General features: G+C 39.6%; 1 protein-coding gene across 1 annotated transcript; it reads left to right on the forward strand.

Moving 5' to 3' along the window:
• Positions 1-9387: 9387 nt before the first annotated feature.
• On the forward strand, positions 9388-10205 carry LOC306777864 (uncharacterized protein; the record flags this gene model as incomplete). Its single annotated transcript, XM_079269171.1, has 3 exons — positions 9388-9391; positions 9479-9598; positions 9940-10205. 3 exons carry the CDS (start codon positions 9388-9390, stop codon positions 10203-10205), a joined length of 390 nt encoding a protein of 129 aa, XP_079125297.1.
• Positions 10206-24067: the final 13862 nt, after the last annotated feature.

Raw genomic sequence — 24067 nt, forward strand, 5'->3', positions numbered from 1 at the left:
CTAACTATACTTAGATCTTAAATAGACAATTCATTTTTTGACTTGAGTAAGTTGTCACTTTTAGTATGACCTCTAATGGGCCATTTGTCTGTTAAATGTGCATTTTGTAGCACACCATTGCTTATTGCTTATTGCAGATTTAAGGTTGCACAATTTGTGATGGCTTTTGAATGCAAAGTATTTTCTAAGCCTGCCCTCTAGTGTTTCAAATTGAAAACTACATCCAAGGGTTGCTTTGAGATGTTTCCGGCTGAACCTACAGATAAAAACAATTCTCTTTAATCAGAGCAGATATTTGTTCTTTTTACCAAAAATACTACGCAAAAAAAATAATCTGAATATTCTGTTCTTTGCAATTTTGAAATGTATGTGACCCAGTCACTTTTATGCGTTTCATTGTGACACGACAGCAACAGATGACCTGCATCACGCATGTTTAGGATCCGCGGTGTCGTCTTTGCTCAGCTGGTGTTTCTCCACACTTGTGTTTACCAGAGCAGGATCCCATCACAGTTACCATAGAAACTCCAGCGCCTGGCACCAGCTGAGCCGAGAGGGGAGTTCATTTACGAAGGATTCACTCATGCAAGGAAACAGAGAGCACGGCACAGATGTTGTTTTTTTCAAATATGAGAGATTTGATTGTTGAGAGTATAAAAACAATGTTTTATTGATTCATACGTTGTTCACAAAACACAGGAAGGTAAAAAATGTATTTTGTTTTGCAGATTTGTCAATTTATGTCTGTGTGTGATCACCAGAATACATCAAGTGTTGTAATAGTACATTATTACATTGATATAACACTACAGATGGACAATCATGGCAAATCTGTATGTTTTCAAATGTGTGTTTGATCATATCCCTTAATATATCCACATAGTACACATCTAATGCAGTGTATCATGCACTGACAGAAAAAGGTTGGAAACTTTGTTGAGGAATGTCTTGGGTCACAATGTCTGTACATTTGCACCCTATATCTCAGCGATGGCGGGCAGCATGCAAGCTCGCACACGCGCCTCCCTCCACGCCGACCTGCAGTCAGAGAGCCACTGGGAGATGAGGGATTGTTTGATGGTTGCACTCTGTCGCTCCCCCTCTACCACTCTGTCTGCTGGGCTGCCTCTCCTGGTCTCCATCCTGGAGAAGCTGTGCTTTGGGGAGATGTTTGGAGTAGATGTGTTAGTGCTGGTGTGTAACTCGGGGCAGCTGCTCTTGCGCTGGCGTGGGAGGTCTGGACTTGAAGCACGGGGGATGCTGTGAGCTCTGGAGCGAGCCTGGCCCTCCCATACACTCCCATGTTGCCTTACAAACCTTCCTTCAACAAATGCCCCCCTCACACCTCCTGACAGGTTGTTCTGGTGTCCATAAAGATACTCCAGAGGGTCGGAGTTGCCAAACATCAGCTCGCCATTCAGTTTTATCTCCTTTCCCCGCTGCATGTCGGTGGCGGGTGCTTCGTCTGTAGGGTTGAATACAAAGGTGGTGGATGTGGTCCCACTGAGCCTCGACAGCCTCAGCCTCTGGTGCACGGCGTCCAGCTGCAGAGTGCGGATGTTGTCAGGGGAGATGTGCCTGGCGGGGAAGGTGGGGCTGGCCAGGTGGCAGATGGAGCGGAGGTAGTCCTCTGAGGAGACGACCTGGCCGTGGCCAGCGATGTGGAGTGTGTTGGCCTCATTTAAATCCCTCACCGTCTCCTCGGTGCCCTCTCTGATTGTGGGCAGCAGGAGTCTTCTCTTGGACAGCAGTCTGGACCGCGGCCGCATATCTGAGAGAAAGACGAGGAGGAAAGACCTCATGTTTTGAGCCAAGATGTTTACACAGTCATGTACAGTATATGAGCAGTTTTACAGTGAATTCATTGGATATTTTGAGGTTTTTAATCGCAAAAGCAAGACACAACAACAAAATGTGGTAATACCAGTGGACTATGACGGGCTGATAGTTTTAGTGATCAAATTGAAATGATGAAATTATTTGACCAGGTACAATAAAGGCTGTGGCTGCCAGATTCTGCTTCATTAGAAAACCGTGTATATCACCACATCGATGTACTGTCCACCCAACAAAACATTATTTGATTCAACAGCATTTCTGAGACTAGTAATTGAGGAGAACATAGCATACAGTTTATTTTCAAGGGTCCTGATGTTGTACCTCATCAGACTGTTTTTACAATGACACCATGTTGCTGCTTCATCTGGACAAATAACTTGTAAGCGTATGGCGTTTTCAAAACACAACCATTTCTTTTAGCCCCTAACTCAACCAAACCGAAATCACATAAGAGCCTTCCTCTCCTCCTCTTCCCCATTTCAGACTGCATCCCCTGCTTACTCTGGAGTTGCAGTGTAAACAGCCCAAAATACAAACAATCCCAGCAATGAGCAGCAGGAGGCAACATAAATAGATGACTCTTTTAAATTCCATTTCTGTCATGTAAAGCCACAGAATGTGTCAGCTTATATTTTGTTATGTAGCCCCATATTGTTACAACCCTGAGTGTAGCCCACAATATATTTTCGTCTTAACCACGGTGCCAAAAATAGTGCAAGCCCAACCAAAATGCCAGCCTCTCCCAGTTTCTTCCAAGGTGTAACCATTGCTAAATGTAGACCACACCTTCGGTATACAACAGCTAAAAATGGTTCCAAGGCAGCAGCTCTGTGCTGAAGCACAGAATAGCCGCCCTGTGTATTTTCAGCTCGTGCATTTTTAGAAATGATGGAAGGGTCTTCAGCACAATTTGCTCTCCCCACTCACCTTTTTCCTTGTTTCGTCCAGTTGATCTTTCTTCCTTTCTCTGCTCTAATATCAGTCTGCAGCCTTTTTGCAGCTGAATCTGGTTTTTATTTTACGATGCTGTATCTCCAGCCAGTCGCTCCAACTGTCTCTGACCAGAGGCAGCAGCCGAATGCAGATTCATCTTCTCCCCACATCCCTCCTCCCTCTCTCTCCCAAGCTTACTTTAGGTTTGCCCTCCTTCCCTGGCTCTAAAAATAGACTCACCATCCATTTCCTAAGCCCAAGCACCGTCATTGGCCGACTGTATTGATGGAGAGAGAAAAACAGAGGCAGAGAGAGAGAGAGAGAGAGAGAGAGAGAGAGAGAGAGAGAGACATGGAGAGAGAAATGAGGGTGATGAGTGACAGAGGCAGAAAGGAGAACGAAACATAAAAAGAGAGGGTGGAAAAGAGATGGGGGTTTATTTTGTCTTCATTTTTCTGAGACATGCTAAAGAATGACTAACTGTATATTGTTTGTTATACATATTGTGGAGCTTTTGTAAACATGTTTGACATTAGTTGTGTAAAGCATGTAACATGCGTCACAATTTGATATGCATGTGAGAGCTTTGCACATGTTTATGTGTGTGTGTGTGTGTGTGTGAGAGACAGTAACTGCAGTTCAAATACATTAAGACTTAAATCCCACACTGACAATTTCTGGGTAACGGCACATTCAAAGGCAATGAATAACAAAGCAGATCATCTTATAATTATTTCCCAAGCTCAGATTTGGATTGCTCTTTCAAACTGTATTGATTTACTTTCCATGGAGAAGCTTGTTTCTTTGACATGTGACATAAGATGGTGTGAGGGCATGCAACATTTTGGGAGATTCAGTCATGGTTTTCTTAAAAAAGGTCTTACTAGTTGTAGTGACTTTAACAATATCCATTTTTATATATTAAAGTCACGGTGGGGGCGAACGGGTGAACTTGTTCGGACGCGTGTTCCACAAACATTTCAATGTCCAATGCGCTGTCTTTCTGTAGATCCGTTGATCCTTTTATTTAAATACATATTGGCACCGTAACACAATACAGGATACGTTACTTGGTCACGATACCTTGACCCGACACGTTGACACGATGACACGCTAACACGGTCAAAAACTGTGAGCTTCCCATCCACACACACACACACACCTGGTCCTCATTACCAGGCACTTACATATATGCACATTTAAGTTAATGTGCCACCCACTGTTCAATGTCACAACTGCATGCGTTTCCCTCAAAGACAAAATAAAACAACAAAACTACATTATGGCTCCAACACTTGTAATCATTCATTTCACAAGGGTTCATTTAAGAATTAGATTTTTGACGATTTGATAAACGGCATTTGTTAGATATTTGTGGAGTTACACTTCAAATCTAATTTCAAGTAAAGCAACAAAAAATAGAAGTTAGTTTAGTGGAGAGAACTACTATTGGATACATATTTCACAATGAGCAGTCATGATGCATTTCTATAGGGTAATACTTGTTAAAGCCATTTTACATCAAATACACAGATATTCTCAGCTACTCTATTACTTCATTGGTACATGTCATATTTATGATGTGACAATATTTGATACGGTGTATATGTGTGCCAGAAGATTCAGCTGTCGGTCTCATGGTGTGGCGTGTAAGTGTGTGTGTGTGTGTGTGTGAATAATTAGTGTAGCAGATTTGAAAGTTATAGTAAACAGTAAAAAAAAAGAAATATCCAAATACCTTATGACTGGGATTGTAATGTTGACACGTAGGTTAAAATTCCAAAGATGGTTGGACGTGCAGAACGTAAAAGAACAATACAATAAAAGAGAACATATTTGTGTGTTTAAACTGTATGATGACACTTTGTTTTCAAGTCTTCAGCTGAGAGTAATGACATTCTTTGCTGGCATAAAATAGTTGAACTTTGAACGTGCATGTTTGCTGTTGAATAAGGTCGGTCAGAAAGCTGCTGGCTGGGTCAACTGAGGCTGAACACTGAGGCGACATGGAAGCTGTGATCGGACTGTTTGTGATGCTACTCGGAGTCTCTCACAGTGAGCTGTTTCACTTTTTTAAACTGACACATTTCATGCAGCAGGATCAAATATATACAGTTCAACATCATCTTCATTGATGTGCTCTGCAGCGCAACCACTGACCCACGCTGGGACCAAATTCATACAAGGATCATGACACATAGAATAATTGAATATAATTAAACGTGTTTTTTTCTTCTTTGATCTTCAATTGACTGCAATAGATCTATTATAACAAACTGAAAGCTTGGTGTGATTTATGACAATACATTTAAGCTTCAAGATGCAAGATTTATTTAATTTTCACTCAATTACTGGACAAAAAAAGGAGGATCGCAAATTCAGTAAAAAAGCTAATGCTGATTACAACATTGTGTTTCACATGAAATACATTGTATTCAATAACTTAGTGGACTGTAAAGAGAGGGAAGTTTGTGCATGAGTTCTTGGTGAAATGTTTTGTGGTCACATCTTTTGCAATAGAGAACATGTTCCTGTCTGCATTAAGGGAAGTATTAAATTTAGCCATACATCATGTTTTTCTTTTTAATTTAACAGATTCAGATATTTGTATTTATATTTTTCTCGACCTTGTTTTAAAAACATTTTATTTCAACTAATTTAACCTGATTAATATTTCACTCATGTTCTTTATAAATCCAGTGAACCCTTATGTACACAATACATGTTCATGAAAGCTATTTGAAAGATCAAAATATATATTTTACATTGTACTGACATTTCATTGCAGCTACACAATATTTACCTTCACAGGAAACACGAAGACATCATGGTTTTATGGCTGCACCATTACTCAGACTTATATGGTGCATCAGAACTTGCCATGTGATATGTTGATTTTTAAACTTTTCCTTTTTATTATTTCCAGGTGTGGAAACCTACTGTGATGGCAGACAGGACGGAGCTCAGTGTTATGGACCTTTGGGAGGAACTGTGGTCCTCCAGCTGATGAACAATGCCTCAGAAATACATAAATACCAATTGTTGAACAAAAATAAAGTAATACTGGAAGGGAGAATGAATAACATTTCATCTAATCAGCTAGAAAACAGATCATCCTTTACTGCCAGTGATGGAACATTTAGGATCAATAAACTGAGCAGGACTGATGGTGGTGAATATAGACTTATATCCTTTGATTCAAACGGAACTCAATCAGAGAACAGGACTCTACAGCTGACCATTCAAGGTAAATAACTATTTATTACATGCATCTCATATTCTACGTGCTGTATATCTGTATCCATGTCTGGACTGCTCTGTACGAGAAACTCTAGAGAATGATGAAGATTATGTCAATATGAAAAGTCATCTGAGTGTGTTTCCTTCAGCTCCTGTGTCCTCTGTCCTGCTGGTCCCTGAGTGTCTGTCCCTGGGACAGATGAAGGTGTCCTGCTCCTCTGAGGGAGCGGAGAGTCCTCAGTACAGCTGGACTCTGGATGATCACGCTCTGACACACTCTGAGCTCCTCTCTGGAAACACTGACACAAACAGCATCACTCTGAAACAACACGTCTCAGGAAAACTGGTCTGCTCGGTCAAGAATAAAGTCAGTAGTGTCTCAACAGAAGTGAAGATATCTACCTGTGGTGAGTGAGAGCATGAGTAGACAAAAGTCTGATGTTAAGATACTAATGATTAGCTGAACATCAGTCATTGATCTCTGTCTTTCTCACAGGCTTCATATTCATTGACTGCACCCCACCCAATGGGACGCACATATCACAGTGGGGGGTTTGCACCTAATAGCCTGTATCAAGCCAACAACAGCTTCCAGACTATTTAAACTGACACATTTCATGCAGCAGGATCAAATATATACAGTTCAACATCATCTTCATTGATGTGCTCTGCAGAGCAACCACTGACCCACGCTGGGACCAAATTCATACAAGAATCATGACACATAGAATAATTGAATATAACTAGAAAATGCATTTCCTGCTGAAAATGCGTTGGAATGCTGAAAGCTGAAATGAATCTCAAAAACATTGCTGAAAATAGATATCCAATTTAAAAAAAATTGAAAAAGCTGAATCATTCAAAAAGTTGAAAGATTACAAATATGAAGTTATGTCACCCCTCTCCTGAAAGAGCTGAACATTTTGATATTCGAACGGTTTCTGTAGCTTAAAAGAATTCCAGCAGTAGTGATATTTGTTGTAGTAGTAGTAGAAGTATTATTCGCAGTATAAGTATGAGTAGCATTTGAATAAATACTAGTTGTAGCAGTAGTGATATTTGTAGTAGCAGTAGAAGTTGTCGTCGAAGTATTTGTATTTAGAAGAAGTAGTAGAAGTAATAGTATCAGCAGTCGTACTAATAGCTGTAGTAGTATTAGTACTGGTTATTAGTACTGGTAGTAGCAGGAATAGCAGTATTAGCAGTTGTGGTATCAGTAATAATAGTAGTGGTAGTAATAGCAGTAGTGGTAGTAATAATATTTATGGTAGCAGTAATAGCAGTAGCAGTAGTAGTAATAGTAGCAACAGCAAAAGTTGTAGTAGTAGTGGTAATACTAGAAATATTAGCAGTAGTAGTAGTTGTCGCAGTATTAGTAAGAGCATTCATTATTTCAACAAAAAAGCCTAATTTTGAGCGAAACGTTTAAATACAGTTAATCCATGAGGCTTTTATTTTGAAAGGGTGGGACTGGGTGGGGGAGGGAGGGGGAGAGGAGACATAATCATCATGTTTGACACATAAACAGAGGTTATTAAATGACAGGCTTCATGACAAGCAGTTCAGTTAGAATTCACTCTCTGGGGCTTTTATTTTGAAATGGGGTGTGGGGTGTGGGGGAGAAGGGGAGAGGAGACAGAATCATAATGTTAGATAAACACAAACCGGTTATTAAATGACAGGCTCATCACAAGCATTTCAGTTAGGATTCATTCTGCGGGGCTTTTATTTTAAAATGGCGTGTGTGTGTATGTGTGTGTGTGTGTGTGGGGGGGGGGGGGGTAGAGGAGGGGGGAAAGACCTCTAAAGATCCCTAAGACCTGAATGACTGTATGAGAGACACAGAGAGAGGGAGGGAGAGGAGTGTATGTGCGCATGTGTCTGTGAGTCTGTGTGTTTATCAACATCACTAATTGGCTCAATCGCGAACACCTGTGTGCCTGAAGCCATTTCATGGAGATAAAACAGGGAAACACCTCTCAAACAAATCATCAAAACTCCCATAACCGTAGCTCCTATTGCTCCGATATTAATAATTGAGGGGAAGAATGAGTTGAAGAACAGATCCTGTAAAAATTGTGTCTGTAGTGTAAAAAATGTGGCTTAACTGGCAATCTAGAAATGGGGTACCGTGTTCTGTGGAAGATGTTTTTGAAGCAAAATTTAACATTGGTCTCTATGGAGCAGAAAGTTGGTTTTCCTCTCAATTAACGGCTTCCGTGTCAAATGTGGAAATCTGTGGGATTCCACAGTAATTTTTCTTCAACAAGGACAAGATTAGCTACTTCTACATCCATAAATGATACATGAAGAGTGAAGATTGTGGACACAGTGGCAAAATACAAATGTTTTTTCACAAGAATCTCAAGCTGCTCTTCACTCTAGCGGTGACGTCACGCACTCTAAGCTGCGCAATACACACCCATTATAAAGTCAGAAAAGGGCTGAAAAATCATAAAAGTTAAATTGCTGCAGTTCAAAAAGTTTAAAAGATATCAAAAAGCTGAATCATGTTGGCAATAGTTGAGGGTTTTCTCAACATTTGAAAGTTGAAATGGTGTCTGTAGCTGAAAGTATGAGGAAGTTGAAGGATTTGAAAGTTGAAGAAGTTTAAGAGGATTTGTAAATATTCTCCATAGAGATCCCATTCAAAAAAAAGTAGCTTAAAGCTTAATAATTCAAAAAGTTTAAAGGTTAGAAATAGAAAAAGTCATAGCAGAGATTAGCTGAAGGAGCTGAACATTTTGATAGTTGAACGGTTTCTGTAGCTTAAAAAATGAAGAAGAAGAAGCGTTGCGACGAAACGGGGGACGGAAGAAATAGTGGAATAAAGAAACAGGATAACAATAGTTGGAATGCTTAACAGCATTCCAACAATTAAACGTGTTTTTTTCATCTTTGATCTTCAATTGACTGCAATAGATCTATTATAACAAACTGAAAGCTTGGTGTGATTTATGACAATACATTTAAGCTTCAAGATGCAAGATTTATTTAATTCTCACTTAAAAACTGTACATAAAAAGGAGGATCGCAAATTCAGTTAAAAAGCTAATTCTGATTACAACATTGTGTTTCACATGAAATACATTGTATTCAATAACTTAGTGGACTGTAAAGAGAGGGAAGTTTGTGCATGAGTTCTTGGTGGTCACATCTTTTGCAATAGAGAACATGTTCCTGTCTGCATTAAGGGAAGTATAGTAACAATTCAACCACACATTTTTATTTTTTGTTTTAAAAAATGAACGGATTCAGATATTTGTATTTATATTTTTCTCGACCTTGTTTTTAAAACATTTTATTTAAACTAAATAAACCTGATTAATAGTTTACTCATGTTCTTCACAGGAAACACGAAGACATCATGGTTTTATGGGTGCATCATTACTCAGACTTATATGGTGCATCAGAACTTGCCATGTGATATATTGATTTTTAAACTTTTCCTTTTTATTATTTCCAGGTGTGGAAACCTACTGTGATGGCAGACAGGACGGAGCTCAGTGTTATGGACCTTTGGGAGGAACTGTGGTCCTCCAGCTGATGACCAAAGCCTCAGCAACACATAGATACCAATTGTTGAGCAAAACAGCATTAATAATGTATGTGAGAAGGAATATCGTTCTGTCTAATAAGCTAGAAAACAGATCATCCTTTACTGCCAGTGATGGAACATTTAGGATCAATAAACTGAGCAGGACTGATGGTGGTGAATATAGACTTATAATCTTTGATTCACACGGAACTTACTTAGAGAACAGGGCTCTACAGCTGACCATTCAAGGTAAATAACTATTTATTACATGCATCTCATATTCTACGTGCTGTATATCTGTATCCATGTCTGGACTGCTCTGTACGAGAAACTCTAGAGAATGATGAAGATTATGTCAATATGAAAAGTCATCTGAGTGTTTCCTTCAGCTCCTGTGTCCTCTGTCCTGCTGGTCCCTGAGTGTCTGTCCCTGGGACAGATGAAGGTGTCCTGCTCCTCTGAGGGAGCGGAGAGTCCTCAGTACAGCTGGACTCTGGATGATCACGCTCTGACACACTCTGAGCTCCTCTCTGGAAACACTGACACAAACAGCATCACTCTGAAACAACACGTCTCAGGAAAACTGGTCTGCTCGGTCAAGAATAAAGTCAGTAGTGTCTCAACAGAAGTGAAGATATCTACCTGTGGTGAGTGAGAGCATGAGTAGACAAAAGTCTGATGTTAACGATACTAATGATTAGCTGAACATCAGTCATTGATCTCTATCCTTCTCACAGGCTTCATATTAATTTACTGCACCACACACACACACACACACACACACACACACACGTTGATCAGTTGTACTTTGACAGACTCTCAGACAGCACACTAACTACATTTATCAATGTGCATTCTGCTAATGACAAACACGAGATCAAGGTTTCAAATTTAAGTAAAACGGCCGGATTTAAATTTGTGAAAGAAACAACAAAAACAAGATTGAACTCCAGTAATGCTGATATTTGTATTTGTTGCTGTGTGTGTGTGTGTGTGTGTGTGTGTGTGTGTGTGTGTGTGTGTGTGTGTGTGTGTGTGTGTGTGTTTACAAGGAAATAATTGTTTTATCAGCAGCCATTTTAAGGAGATTACGAATGGGTTGAGTGTTTTTTCATGGCTGTCAGCTGAACAACAACCAGAGCCTATATTGACACAGATCTGTTTATAGTGTGTACTATAAATGTCATATTGCATTCAAATTGTGGTCAGTGGGTTTACTTGTGGAAACATGCAATAAACTTAATTCAACAATTTTTCCTCAACCATAAACATGTCATTGAAGTCACCAACGCTACATGATTGACTTTTCAGTAATTATAGAATTCTTCTTCTTTGTCTAGCTTCAGCGTGTACAGAGAGAGTTTGACAATTTGAGTTGAATGATGGATAGAAAGGCTCTGGTTGTTGAGCCTGGTAATTGTTATCTCTGAGTTGCCAGCACCCAGAGGGACCCTGAGAAATGGTCATAGAGTCAACGAGGGGAGTTTCCTCAGAGAGATGACCTCCTCTTCCAAGAACAAGTTCTTTTGTTGAAATATCTTTTGGGAAATTTTTATTTCATTGTTCATTTTTTACCATTCAAATTTGGTCAAGACTTGTTTTTGAGCTTTGATCCATCCATTGGAACAAAACTGAAAACGTCTGCCTAAAAATCAACACAATTGGATCAGCACTAGTTAGAAACAGTCTCAAGAAAAATGATCATGACCACAAACATAATCTTCACCATGGCGCGCTGTTGGATTCCATTAGACTGAAAGGTTTTACGGTTACTGTTTTATCGACGCCTTGTACCTTCGTTATGAGAACCAACCTCAAGGGGTGAGTTATCCGAAACAAGTCAGGAGAGCGATCGTGAACTTGTTAGTTTTCTCTCAAAGAAGACTGCAGTTGCACCAGTGTCTAAAGGAAACAAACAGATATTAATTATTGTCCCCTACTGTTCTCAAATACTTCTCTCTTTTTTGGACTCAAGTTTCCCTCAAACCACAGAAATGTATCAACTGAACTTGTGAGGATGCAAATGTTCGACATTAGTAATTGATCTTCCGGTATTATTTGTGCTTTTTTTCTCTCTCTCGGGGGATACAATGATAACTGAAGGTTAACTTGACCCTGTGCTGTATATGTGATACAGCACAGGGTCAGTTAACCCAAAACTGGTGCAGCAGTGAGGCTCACAGTGGTTGGCTCATGTTTTGTTTATTAGGATTGTGACATAACAACTACTGGCTGCATCCAAAAAGATAAAGAAGCATGATAACTGTTAATGGAACAAAAAGCACACAACACTGACAGTTTGCAAAATACCACAGACACTTAAAACTTTAATAAATATTTTTCATATGTACAGATATCGTACAGAAAGATCCATGGATGCTTTTGCAGCTGCTGCAAGGTTACGATGTACCAATAATAAAACTTTTACAAAAGAAAACAAACTGGCCCCAAAGCTTCTATACAATTAATACAAACAGGCTTCTTTATTTTACTATACATTTTTTTCCATAAATAAATGCACAAGGGACACCGCTTTTAGCAACACTGACATAAAAAGCATCGTACTTAACTGACCGTAAAAAAAGAAAATGAAAAATGCAATCAATATAGTTTTTTCTCCTCACTTATTTAATTTTTACACCTTGCTTAATGAGATATCAAAATATATCATCAAAATTCCGGGAGCACCAAATGTCTGGCTATGTCTCTCAACATGCTGCATCTTAACTTCCTGAGAGATGAGAGACCCCATGTAGTCAGACTGGCATTTGCTTTGAAAAAGGCAACACAATCCAAGCAGTGTAAACTTTTCACAATTCAATTAACCCGAAAGGAAAATTGGACTTACCAATAGGGAATGAGATATATCTGTTTGTGGGGAAAGGGGCTGCAGTCCTGGGCTGTAATTTCATATGGAGATTTACAGGTGGTAGATTATGTTGCTCCATAAGTGCCGGTAGGGATAATACCATTATACCAACATCACAGCTTATCTATACATCATTGACGAGTCTGCGACTGTGGGTGGTTTGGAGGGACGAAAGCTTGGATTTGTGTAATGCTGGCCAAAAGAGCAAACTGGATCCCTTTTCATCCCCTCTGTTTCTCATTATTGTATTGACACGTTTGGCGATTAGCTTTCAAATCTGCTTCAATCTGTACTATAAAAGGGCTTTTCTTTATTCAAAGTAACTGTTCAAACATGTGGCCATAATATTCTCTCTCTGCAACAGTCCTGATTGTCATGTTAGTGATATGACAGTTATTTTGTGTGGATAGGCCTAGAAAGCATCATGGCAGTTCAGAGGGTTTAAAAAGTCTGTAAATATAGTGTTCATCTCTATAAGAGAAATGAGAAGGTCTATCATGCTGCATGGCCTCTCTTCATCCGGAGGAGAAAGTTCCTCTTCTCCTCCAGAAGCTCCTGAATGCGTTTGTTCTTGGTTCTCTCTCGGAGGTTGACTCGACGCTTTGGGATTAGATTGTTCTGGGAAATGTCACTGTCTACGCCGATGATCCTGTTGTATAGGACGTCGATAGAGTTGTTCTCACTATTCTCCACTGGTCTTCGCTGAGGTCTGGTGATGGTTGCGATGGCTGGTTTTTCTGTTGTCAGGGCAATGGTGGTGGAAGGTGAGGTTGTGGCAGGGTCTGAGATGCTCGTGGGAACAGGGAAGGTCACAGGGATATACTCAGACAGGTCCAGCCAGGGTGAGGAAGCGAGGTCCATCATATCTTCACTATTGATAGTTGGGATCACCATAGTGAGGCCATCGTCCAGCACCATGGTGTCACTGACCACTCTCACGTTGCTGTAGGACACTGTGACGTCATCGTCACTGAGAATGGTTCCACTGGTTACTGTGACATCACCGCTGCTGGTCATTGGGACATCACTGTATGGTATGGTTCTACGAGGCATGTTGACTTCTTCAAAATGAGTGGTTCCAGTCTGTGTTATGAAGTCCCCAGAAGTGCTAGGTGTTATCGTTGAAGTATCAGGATACCACAGTGGAGTTTCATCTACGGTTGCTGTTTTGTTATTGTTGAGAAAATTATTTCTTTTAAGGTGTAATAGTTTACACCTTCTACTGTTTGCAATTAGTAGGGATAAAATAGCTTTAATTAGCAACTAGTTTATATGCAGCTTTAATTAGCAACTAGTTTATATGCAGCTTTAATTAGCAACTAGCTTATATGCAGCTTTAATTAAACACTAGCTTATTTGCAGTCTTAATAACCATTAGCTTATGCAGCTTTATTAACCACTCACTCATTACACACAGTACACGCTAGGGCAAGGGAGAAACAGTGGAAGATTACTGGCTTAACTGCGTCACAAGGAATAGGCCGCCATCTTTAGATAGATAAGGGAGGAACAATAGACAGTGAGATACAGGGACAACGCCCCAGCAGACTCCCCTCTTCACACTTTTCCCAGGTCCTCTCGCCTCAAAATCTCACACACACTGATAGAAGAAACGCCTTCTGGGAGGGGCCAATGTGAACGGCCGTTCAGGCCTCCACCCAGGTGTCATACACGTACAAACGTGCCACGCCTGCATCTTTGAATTTGACCAATGGGCCTCTAGGGGAGGAACCCTACATATATGATCACGCTGCCATGTTCAAGTGTGTTCTGATGGTGGAGCTCTGAGAGTGAAACCATTAGTTCCCATGCATGTTTAATTGCTGGGCTGAATAACTCTGTTGATAAATAAACCTATTGCTTTTGATATAACTAAACGCCTCTTGAGAGCTTTCGTTATCCTCTTAAATCCGCTCTGAGTGAAAGATAGCTTTATTTTTCACAACAGATGGTGGAGGATGCGGGCATACACGATACAGAGCTTCGGATTAGAGAAATAATGAACCTCTCTTTATCTTTTCAGAACCACAAGGCGTTTTTCCCCCCCCCCGACGCTGGGATTGCTGGTAATTGCCACCGGTAGCCGTGCGAGCAGCTCGGGAGTCTGATAGTGTCGACACAACAAACAAGGTGAGCAGAAGCCTATTTAACTGAATTCTGCATATTCTATTTATAGACATAATCCAAATTTTATCAGACTGACCGAACTGTGAGTATTGCATAGTTATAGAGTACTTGTAAAGAGTAATCACACAGCAGCAGGGTTGTTCAGCCCAGCATTTGTACACATGAGTGAATGAGTCCAGCAGAAAACGTATGATAAAAGGCGAAAGATCGCGCATCTGTGGCGTTGTAGATGTGAAGTAGGGTGAAACGCACACACGCGTGGAGCACGAAGCACTCAAATCCATGCCACAAATAGCGTGATCTTTAACGTAATTTATAAGATGTTTTGGACTACGAAGAAACTGTATAACATGACGGGGATATATGTGTGTTAAAGGTCATTGATAAACTGTAAATTGTATTGAGAGAATTGACCGTGAAATATTACCGTATCAAGACATCAAGTGTGTTACGTGTGGTGTAAAACCAAGTTAACTCTGCGTAGAGTAACCTTTAGATAGTTTCTGCACGGGAGCACAGGTTTTAAGTTAACAGATGCATCGTTGATAGCGGACGAAGAGAGAAAATTACCGTATTGAGACCATCAAATCTAAGGACACTAAATTTGTGAGTGGCGTGCAGTGTAAAAACATGATATCTCTGCTTAGAGTATCCTAGACGTAGTTTCTGTACGAGAGCGCAGAATTTAAGTTAATCGATGTGTCGTTGATAACGGACGTTGTGTAATAAAGTAACCAGAGAACAGGTCCAGAGCAGAGGCCTTGGTTACTTAACTGTGTTAAATTGTGTTGTTGATGTACTGCGCTGGTAGTGTGGTGGTCAGTATAGCTGCCTTCCACGCGGGGGCAAGCCGTGTATAGTTGGCATACGCTGACAGCCAATGAAATTGCAGCATTATTAACGCTGTCCAAGGTGCTCAAAATCCACTTTCATATCGCTGGTTTCAGCTCCTGGACGCAGGTACGAGTCCCACTTGGGGCAAGGCCACACATCAATGATAAAGAGCTATTTATAAATCAATAAATGTTTATCCAACTGTACCGTTTACTGATTATCACTAGATTGTAGTGACAGATAGATTATCAAGTACTTGAATTATTTATGGCTATTAACCTATTATATTGCAGTTTTCCTAATTATGAACATTTAAATTGCAATCACTTAATTAAATATGTATTTACTGTTCACTATAATGATTCACTTATTAATGAGACATGTAGACATTAGTGAACAGAACATAATTTATTAAACACAACAGAGACAGTGACTGTTGAACACAGAGCCCATATTGCAAATACACAACACAAATATGTACAACAAATATAATAATGAATCCAGTACAAAATCTAATTATTAAAATGAGCAAAGATATACAGTATATACACAACAACACACTCCCCCTTTCTCTTACTTTCCCTTTTCAACCTCCCATCTCTTTTTTTCTGTCTCATAAAAAGCAGACTCCTGGAACTCATTCCAGGTCGTCTCCTTCTCCATGCCCTGGTCTTTGTAAAGGGAAAAGACTTTACTGGGGCAGTAGATGTACTTCCCTGTTAGTCCAGGGAACCCCGTATGAATGTGAGGACTGTTTGGGCCCTGCTTCAGCTCCATCTTACAGAATCCACACTTGCGACCTGTGGGCTGGGGTTCAGTCCTCTTCCTCTTCTGCTGTCCTCTCTCCTCCACCCTTTTCTTTGTGGCATCCAGTTCCAGCTGAAAGAACTTTGTCTCTGCAAAGTCTACAAAGGGCATTCTTGGGTTTGTCAGACCTTCTGCACCGTAAGCTTTAAAAACTTTAGTGGAGCAGTAAAAGTATCTGACAGGGCCCTGCTGGTAGAAGAAGTGGATAGAAGAACCATCGTTCTCATACCTGGACTTTGGCTGGCCACAAGAAAGACACCTTTTTGTCTGGGCCTTCTTTTCCTTTGACTGTTGTTGTTGTTGTTGTTGTTGTTGCTGCTTCTCCATGATGTTTTGGACTATCTTCTCAATGGAGGCTTGAGTCAGGGTGTGAACAGGTGGAGGTGGGTTAATGACAGCAACAGGCATGGTCACAACTGGCACACTGGTGGTCTCACTGCCCTCTGTCAGAGAGTGCCAGAGTTCCTGCCTCTCTTGCAGTTTTTCTGGGCTGACATTCAGAGATGAGCTGGTGTTCAACAACTTGCTCAGGTACTTTAAATACAGCGAGATGTGCAGTTTTGTTGTTGGGTGGAGCATGCTGTTGGGGTCTGTACAGGAGTTGTGGACAAGAGCAGCATAGTCCTGGTCCACAAGCTTGAGCATGTCCTTCTGCCCACGGCGTTTATTCAGCAGGTTGTCGATGGCTGCCTTCATGGGGACCGGCCATCGCTTGTGGTCCAACACAAACACTCTCCCTCCTGTCTTCACAGGTCCAGTGCGGGCACCAGTTGGTGAGGACAGCAGGGGCAGAGTCGGCCGGCATGTGGTTTCTATAAAAACAAAAGACAGAATACAATAAGACATTCTCACCTACAGAAGAGAGAAGCCCTAATTCATACACTCGTATGGGTGAAAACACACTTTCCACTTTTAGATAAGTGGCTGACTGGTATGTTTATTCAATAACACATTAAATATTGTCACATCTTTTAAAAAAGGAAAAGTGAATCATCCATTACGCTTCTCATGAAAAATGAAATATGAATAAAATCGAGTTCCTACCAACTGAGGTGTGGTGCACTACTTTGTCTGTGTGTTAGATGTTTACCTGTTGTAGTGGGATTCACTTCTGGTTTGACAGCAGAATCAGCAGCAGGGCAGGGAGGAAACTGAAGCATCTTGGGCGGTGCCGTTGAGGAGGACCGAGGAAGCGCAGACTGGGCAGCGGGCGGGCCGCTGTGAGGAGGTGGATGCAACATTTTGGGAGATTCAGTCATGGTTTTCTTAAAAAAGGTCTTACTAGTTGTAGTGACTTTAACAATATCCATTTTTATATATTAAAGTCACGGTGGGGGCGAACGGGTGAACTTGTTCGGACGCGTGTTCCACAAACATTTCAATGTCCAATGCGCTGTCTTTCTGTAGATCCGTTGATCCTTTTATTTAAATACATATTGGCACCGTAACACAATACAGGATACGTTACTTGGTCACGATACCTTGACCCGACACGTTGACACGATGACACGCTAACACGGTCAAACACTGTGAGCTTCCCATCCACACACACACACCTGGTCCTCATTACCAGGCACTTACATAGATGCACATTTAAGTTAATGTGACAAAATAAAACAACAAAACTACATTATGGCTCCAACACTTGTAATCATTCATTTCACAAGGGTTCATTTAAGAATTAGATTTTTGACGATTTGATAAACGGCATTTGTTAGATATTTGTGTAGTTACACTTCAAATCTAATTTCAAGAAAGCAACAAAAAATAGAAGTTAGTTTAGTGGAGAGAACTACTATTGGATACATATTTCACAATGAGCAGTCATGATGCATTTCTATAGGGTAATACTTGTTAAAGCCATTTTACATCAAATACACAGATATTCTCAGCTACTCTATTACTTCATTGGTACATGTCATATTTATGATGTGACAATATTTGATATGGTGTATATGTGTGCCAGAAGATTCAGCTGTCGGTCTCATGGTGTGGCGTGTAAGTGTAAGTGTGTGTGTGTGTGTGTGTGTGAAGAATTAGTGTAGCAGATTTGAAAGTTATAGTAAACAGTAAAAAAAAAGAAATATCCAAATACCTTATGACTGGGATTGTAATGTTGACACGTAGGTTAAAATTCCAAAGATGGTTGGACGTGCAGAACGTAAAAGAATAATACAATAAAAGAGAACATATTTGTGTGTTTAAACTGTATGATGACACTTTGTTTTCAAGTCTTCAGCTGAGAGTAATGACATTCTTTGCTGGCATCAAATAGTTGAACTTTGAACGTGCATGTTTGCTCTTGAATAAGGTCGGTCAGAAAGCTGCTGGCTGGGTCAACTGAGGCTGAACACTGAGGCGACATGGAAGCTGTGATCGGACTGTTTGTGATGCTACTCGGAGTCTCTCACAGTGAGCTGTTTCACTTTTTTAAACTGACACATTTCATGCAGCAGGATCAAATATATACAGTTCAACATCATCTTCATTGATGTGCTCTGCAGCGCAACCACTGACCCACGCTGGGACCAAATTCATACAAGAATCATGACACATAGAATAATTGAATATAATTAAACGTGTTTTTTTCTTCTTTGATCTTCAATTGACTGCAATAGATCTATTATAACAAACTGAAAGCTTGGTGTGATTTATGACAATACATTTAAGCTTCAAGATGCAAGATTTATTTAATTTTCACTCAATTACTGGACAAAAAAAGGAGGATCGCAAATTCAGTAAAAAAGCTAATGCTGATTACAACATTGTGTTTCACATGAAATACATTGTATTCAATAACTTAGTGGACTGTAAAGAGAGGGAAGTTTGTGCATGAGTTCTTGGTGAAATGTTTTGTGGTCACATCTTTTGCAATAGAGAACATGTTCCTGTCTGCATTAAGGGAAGTATTAAATTTAGCCATACATCATGTTTTTCTTTTTAATTTAACAGATTCAGATATTTGTATTTATATTTTTCTCGACCTTGTTTTAAAAACATTTTATTTCAACTAATTTAACCTGATTAATATTTCACTCATGTTCTTTATAAATCCAGTGAACCCTTATGTACACAATACATGTTCATGAAAGCTATTTGAAAGATCAAAATATATATTTTACATTGTACTGACATTTCATTGCAGCTACACAATATTTACCTTCACAGGAAACACGAAGACATCATGGTTTTATGGCTGCACCATTACTCAGACTTATATGGTGCATCAGAACTTGCCATGTGATATGTTGATTTTTAAACTTTTCCTTTTTATTATTTCCAGGTGTGGAAACCTACTGTGATGGCAGACAGGACGGAGCTCAGTGTTATGGACCTTTGGGAGGAACTGTGGTCCTCCAGCTGATGAACAATGCCTCAGAAATACATAAATACCAATTGTTGAACAAAAATACAGTAATACTGGAAGGGAGAATGAATAACATTTCATCTAATCAGCTAGAAAACAGATCATCCTTTACTGCCAGTGATGGAACATTTAGGATCAATAAACTGAGCAGGACTGATGGTGGTGAATATAGACTTATATCCTTTGATTCAAATGGAACTCAATCAGAGAACAGGACTCTACAGCTGACCATTCAAGGTAAATAACTATTTATTACATGCATCTCATATTCTACGTGCTGTATATCTGTATCCATGTCTGGACTGCTCTGTACGAGAAACTCTAGAGAATGATGAAGATTATGTCAATATGAAAAGTCATCTGAGTGTGTTTCCTTCAGCTCCTGTGTCCTCTGTCCTGCTGGTCCCTGAGTGTCTGTCCCTGGGACAGATGAAGGTGTCCTGCTCCTCTGAGGGAGCGGAGAGTCCTCAGTACAGCTGGACTCTGGATGATCACGCTCTGACACACTCTGAGCTCCTCTCTGGAAACACTGACACAAACAGCATCACTCTGAAACAACACGTCTCAGGAAAACTGGTCTGCTCGGTCAAGAATAAAGTCAGTAGTGTCTCAACAGAAGTGAAGATATCTACCTGTGGTGAGTGAGAGCATGAGTAGACAAAAGTCTGATGTTAAGATACTAATGATTAGCTGAACATCAGTCATTGATCTCTGTCTTTCTCACAGGCTTCATATTCATTGACTGCACCCCACCCAATGGGACGCACATATCACAGTGGGGGGTTTGCACCTAATAGCCTGTATCAAGCCAACAACAGCTTCCAGACTATTTAAACTGACACATTTCATGCAGCAGGATCAAATATATACAGTTCAACATCATCTTCATTGATGTGCTCTGCAGAGCAACCACTGACCCACGCTGGGACCAAATTCATACAAGAATCATGACACATAGAATAATTGAATATAACTAGAAAATGCATTTCCTGCTGAAAATGCGTTGGAATGCTGAAAGCTGAAATGAATCTCAAAAACATTGCGGAAAATAGATATCCAATTTTAAAAAAATTGCAAAAAGCTGAATCATTCAAAAAAGTTGAAAGATTACAAATATGAAGTTATGTCACCCCTCTCCTGAAAGAGCTGAACATTTTGATATTCGAACGGTTTCTGTAGCTTAAAAGAATTCCAGCAGTAGTGATATTTGTTGTAGTAGTAGTAGAAGTATTATTCGCAGTATAAGTATGAGTAGCATTTGAATAAATACTAGTTGTAGCAGTAGTGATATTTGTAGTAGCACTAGAAGTTGTCGTCGAAGTATTTGTATTTAGAAGAAGTAGTAGAAGTAATAGTATCAGCAGTCGTACTAATAGCTGTAGTAGTATTAGTACTGGTTATTAGTACTGGTAGTAGCAGGAATTCCTTGAGGGGAAGAATGAGTTGAAGAACAGATCCTGTAAAAATTGTGTCTGTAGTGTAAAAAATGTGGCTTAACTGGCAATCTAGAAATGGGGTACCGTGTTCTGTGGAAGATGTTTTTGAAGCAAAATTTAACATTGGTCTCTATGGAGCAGAAAGTTGGTTTTCCTCTCAATTAACGGCTTCCGTGTCAAATGTGGAAATCTGTGGGATTCCACAGTAATTTTTCTTCAACAAGGACAAGATTAGCTACTTCTACATCCATAAATTATACATGAAGAGTGAAGATTGTGGACACAGTGGCAAAATACAAATGTTTTTTCACAAGAATCTCAAGCTGCTCTTCACTCTAGCGGTGACGTCACGCACTCTAAGCTGCACAATACACACCCATTATAAAGTCAGAAAAGGGCTGAAAAATCATAAAAGTTAAATTGCTGCAGTTCAAAAAGTTTAAAAGATATCAAAAAGCTGAATCATGTTGGCAATAGTTGAGGGTTTTCTCAACATTTGAAAGTTGAAATGGTGTCTGTAGCTGAAAGTATGAGGAAGTTGAAGGATTTGAAAGTTGAAGAAGTTTAAGAGGATTTGTAAATATTCTCCATAGAGATCCCATTCAAAAAAAAGTAGCTTAAAGCTTAATAATTCAAAAAGTTTAAAGGTTAGAAATAGAAAAAGTCATAGCAGAGATGAGCTGAAGGAGCTGAACATTTTGATAGTTGAACGGTTTCTGTAGCTTAAAAAATGAAGAAGAAGAAGCGTTGCGACGAAACGGGGGACGGAAGAAATAGTGGAATAAAGAAACAGCATAACAATAGTTGGAATGCTTAACAGCATTCCAACAATTAAACGTGTTTTTTTCATCTTTGATCTTCAATTGACTGCAATAGATCTATTATAACAAACTGAAAGCTTGGTGTGATTTATGACAATACATTTAAGCTTCAAGATGCAAGATTTATTTAATTCTCACTTAAAAACTGTACATAAAAAGGAGGATCGCAAATTCAGTTAAAAAGCTAATGCTGATTACAACATTGTGTTTCACATGAAATACATTGTATTCAATAACTTAGTGGACTGTAAAGAGAGGGAAGTTTGTGCATGAGTTCTTGGTGGTCACATCTTTTGCAATAGAGAACATGTTCCTGTCTGCATTAAGGGAAGTATAGTAACAATTCAACCACACATTTTTATTTTTTGTTTTAAAAAATGAACGGATTCAGATATTTGTATTTATATTTTTCTCGACCTTGTTTTTAAAACATTTGATTTAAACTAAATAAACCTGATTAATAGTTTACTCATGTTCTTCACAGGAAACACAAAGACATCATGGTTTTATGGCTGCATCATTACTCAGACTTATATGGTGCATCAGAACTTGCCATGTGATATATTGATTTTTAAACTTTTCCTTTTTATTATTTCCAGGTGTGGAAACCTACTGTGATGGCAGACAGGACGGAGCTCAGTGTTATGGACCTTTGGGAGGAACTGTGGTCCTCCAGCTGATGACCAAAGCCTCAGCAGCACATAAATACCAATTGTTGAGCAAAACAGCATTAATAATGTATGTGAGAAGGAATATCGTTCTGTCTAATAAGCTAGAAAACAGATCATCCTTTACTGCCAGTGATGGAACATTTAGGATCAATAAACTGAGCAGGACTGATGGTGGTGAATATAGACTTATAATCTTTGATTCACACGGAACTTACTTAGAGAACAGGGCTCTACAGCTGACCATTCAAGGTAAATAACTATTTATTACATGCATCTCATATTCTACGTGCTGTATATCTGTATCCATGTCTGGACTGCTCTGTACGAGAAACTCTAGAGAATGATGAAGATTATGTCAATATGAAAAGTCATCTGAGTGTTTCCTTCAGCTCCTGTGTCCTCTGTCCTGCTGGTCCCTGAGTGTCTGTCCCTGGGAGAGATGAAGGTGTCCTGCTCCTCTGAGGGAGCGGAGAGTCCTCAGTACAGCTGGACTCTGGATGATCACGCTCTGACACACTCTGAGCTCCTCTCTGGAAACACTGACACAAACAGCATCACTCTGAAACAACACGTCTCAGGAAAACTGGTCTGCTCGGTCAAGAATAAAGTCAGTAGTGTCTCAACAGAAGTGAAGATATCTACCTGTGGTGAGTGAGAGCATGAGTAGACAAAAGTCTGATGTTAAGATACTAATGATTAGCTGAACATCAGTCATTGATCTCTGTCCTTCTCACAGGCTTCATATTAATTTACTGCACCACACACACACACACACACACACGTTGATCAGTTGTACTTTGACAGACTCTCAGACAGCACACTAACTGCATTTATCAATGTGCATTCTGCTAATGACAAACACGAGATCAAGGTTTCAAATTTAAGTAAAACAGCCGGATTTAAATTTGTGAAAGAAACAACAAAAACAAGATTGAACTCCAGTAATGCTGATATTTGTATTTATTGCTGTGTGTGTGTGTGTGTGTTTACAAGGAAATAATTGTTTTATCAGCAGCCATTTTAAGGAGATTACGAATGGGTTGAGTGTTTTTTCATGGCTGTCAGCTGAACAACAACCAGAGCCTATATTGACACAGATCTGTTTATAGTGTGTGTACTATAAATGTCATATTGCATTCAAATTGTGGTCAGTGGGTTTACTTGTGGAAACATACAATAAACTTAATTCAACAATTTTTCCTCAACCATAAACATGTCATTGAAGTCACCAACGCTACATGATTGACTTTTCAGTAATTATAGAATTCTTCTTCTTTGTCTAGCTTCAGCGTGTACAGAGAGAGTTTGACAATTTGAGTTGAATGATGGATAGAAAGGCTCTGGTTGTTGAGCCTGGTAATTGTTATCTCTGAGTTTCCAGCACCCAGAGGGACCCTGATAAATGGTCAACGAGGGGAGTTTCCTCAGAGAGATGACCTCCTCTTCCAAGAACAAGTTATTTTGTTGAAATATCTTTTGGGAAATTTTTATTTCATTGTTCATTTTTTACCATTCAAATTTGGTCAAGACTTGTTTTTGAGCTTTGATCCATCCATTGGAACAAAACTGAAAACGTCTGCCTAAA

This window comes from Melanostigma gelatinosum, assembly GCF_949748355.1.
Source record: "Melanostigma gelatinosum genome assembly, chromosome: 5".
Taxonomy (NCBI): domain Eukaryota; kingdom Metazoa; phylum Chordata; class Actinopteri; order Perciformes; family Zoarcidae; genus Melanostigma; species Melanostigma gelatinosum.